The sequence below is a fragment of the Pangasianodon hypophthalmus genome, chromosome 6 (genome assembly GCF_027358585.1).
Source record: "Pangasianodon hypophthalmus isolate fPanHyp1 chromosome 6, fPanHyp1.pri, whole genome shotgun sequence".
Lineage (NCBI taxonomy): Eukaryota > Metazoa > Chordata > Actinopteri > Siluriformes > Pangasiidae > Pangasianodon > Pangasianodon hypophthalmus.
This window is the reverse complement of record NC_069715.1, coordinates 30683510-30685975: the sequence shown is the minus strand read 5'-3', so window position 1 is coordinate 30685975 and position 2466 is coordinate 30683510. Positions and strand designations below refer to the sequence as shown.

The 2466-nt window shown below is 34.1% G+C and overlaps 1 protein-coding gene across 1 annotated transcript in view; it reads left to right on the top strand.

Moving 5' to 3' along the window:
- utp15 (UTP15 small subunit processome component) overlaps positions 1 to 2223 on the top strand; it is a 9833-nt gene extending 7610 nt beyond the window's left edge. Inside the window, exons 11-13 of the mRNA XM_034304969.2 lie at positions 26 to 159; positions 239 to 297; positions 1773 to 2223. Coding sequence (XP_034160860.2) covers positions 26 to 159; positions 239 to 297; positions 1773 to 2011 — 432 coding nt within the window. The 3' untranslated portion in view covers positions 2012 to 2223. The remainder of the gene's footprint in view (positions 1 to 25; positions 160 to 238; positions 298 to 1772) is intronic.
- The last annotated feature ends 243 nt before the right edge of the window (positions 2224 to 2466 follow it).

The window sequence follows — 2466 nt, the reverse complement described above, 5'->3', positions numbered from 1 at the left end:
CGTGTGCGTGTGCGTGTGTGTGTAGACGTGGCGGCGGGTCAATAAACCTGAAGTGACGGTAGCGGTGATGATTGAGCTGAACCGCAGAGGAACCCTGAGGAACGCTCTGGCAGGGCGAGATGAACAGAGTTTAACCACACTGCTCAACTTCCTGCTCAAGTATGTGTTTAATACACACACACACACACACACACACACACACACACACACAGAATTAATGATTAAATTCTTCTTACAGGAACGTAACAGATTCCCGGTTCTCCAATATTCTGCTCATGGTGGCGGACGTGATCGTCGGTGAGTTTCATCTTAATAATATTAAGATAATAATCATAATAATAATCATATAAATAATCATAATAATAATCATAATGTTTTTTATAGCGCATTTTACACATTTAAATTGCAGCTCGAAGTGCTTTACAGAAATAAAATAGCAAAATAGACAAATAATAAAAATGTCCTGAATAACAGAAGCAGCGACAGAAATCAGAAAATAATACAAAATAATGTTAAAAATCATTTTATAATGTGCAAAAATAAAAGTAAAACAGTTAAAATAATAAGTTAATGTAAACATCGGGCAAATAAAAGAATAAAAGCTGGTTAAATGCAAAAAAAAAAATGTTTTTAGCATTTTATTTTAATTAAGACATTGTAAGATCAGTTCTGTTCTGAAGGAGTTTCAACATTAAATCTAAAATCCGATTTTTATTTATTTAATTATTTTTTTTTTTACTTTTTATCCTTTTTTTTTTTTTTTTTCCCCTCGGTCAGATTGTGTTTCAGTGTCGGGCACATAAAATTCTTGTTTTTTTTTTTTTTTTGTACGTTCTTTTGCTCATGACTAAAATATTATTATTAAAATTATTATAATATTCTAATATTTATCCAAATACCAGCTGTATATTATTTTTGCCCAAATATCTTTAATAACGATACTGATTTAATTAAATATTATTTTGTGTTAATGACACAGACTTCCTGTTGACCTGGAAGTGTTTTTGATTTTATACCAGTGCAGCTGTGACTGTAAATTTATTACAGGACATTTTTATTATTGTAAAAATAACTATTACTTTTATTTTAATTCATTAATAGTATCATTGTACAAAAAAGACCACTAATATTTTTTTAAAACTTCACTTACAAAAACATGAATACGTTTTATTGCATTAAAGTAATTTTATAAAGTGTTATAATCTTTTTCTTTATTTTTTTGTGCTGTTAGAGCGAGGCATTAAAGGTGCAGTCTGTAATGTTTCACAATGTTTCTAGACCTTTTATAATTATATAAAAATTATATAATCTTGTGTATATATAATTATCTTGTATAATATAATCTGTAATAAGACTGTTAGCCTTAATGACCACAAACCGTAAGATTTTTAATTTTTACGTCCTAAAACATTTTAAAGAAAGTGATTTATCTGCTTGTCCTGCTAAAATATTAAGTGTTATTAGGGGTTAAAGGTGCATTCTGAAGTGTTTAAAAATGTTTTTAGGTAATAATGTTAAAATTATAGACAGGATTTGAGTTACATTTTTACAGAATGGTAATTAACCCCGCCCCTTGAACAGCTCTTCAGCCCCTCCCCTTTTCCTTAAAAGGGGAGTTACACAGTGTAGAGAGATGAGGGTGTAATTCACCTTTCAGCCAGCAGAGGGCTCTGAACTGTAAGATAAAGAGGCTCACTACTCTCTCTGTGTGTGTGTGTGTGTGTGTGTGTGTGTGTGTGTGTGTGTGTGTGTGTGTGTGTGTGTGTGTGTAGATCTGTATCAGCAGGTCGTCCCTCAGTCTCCTGTAGTTGAGCGTCTGCTGCAGCGTCTGATGGAGCTTCTGGGACGTGAAGCAGAGCTTCAGCAGGAGCTGCTGCAGGTTTTGGGAATCCTCGACACGCTCTTCGCCTCTCTGACCCCGAGGAAGGAGGCGACGGCCCCCAGGGGCCCATCCGCCATTCAGGGCGGCCCACCACTCGCCATTCAGGGCGGCCCCCTGCAGGCTGTCTGAGGCGAGTTTACTCCACACCCACGCCGCAGGAGGGCGGAGCTTTAACATCAGCGGCTACACAGACTTTCATTCAGATGATTATCGGGGACGATCACGTCGTCTGCGTCTTACTGACACTTTCACATTTACAGCTTGTGTTTTATTTGTCTGTAAAGTAAAAAAAAACAAAACAAAAAAACTTGTGAATAAACATTGTGTTTGTGTTTGATTGATTTCTCTTGATTTTTTTCACCTCTTGGCTTGCACTTTGTCTTTTCTTTTATTGTTTAGGAAATAAAGAGACTGTAAAAATAAAAACAAAATAAAAAAGGATTAAAGTAAAACTAAATTGGCAAATAATAAACAGGAAAAAAACAAATATATATATATATAATGTTTGAACAGTACAATACTGTATTATAATTAATATACTTAATTAAATGCTAAAGTGGAAAATGTGTTGAGGGCAAAAGTTT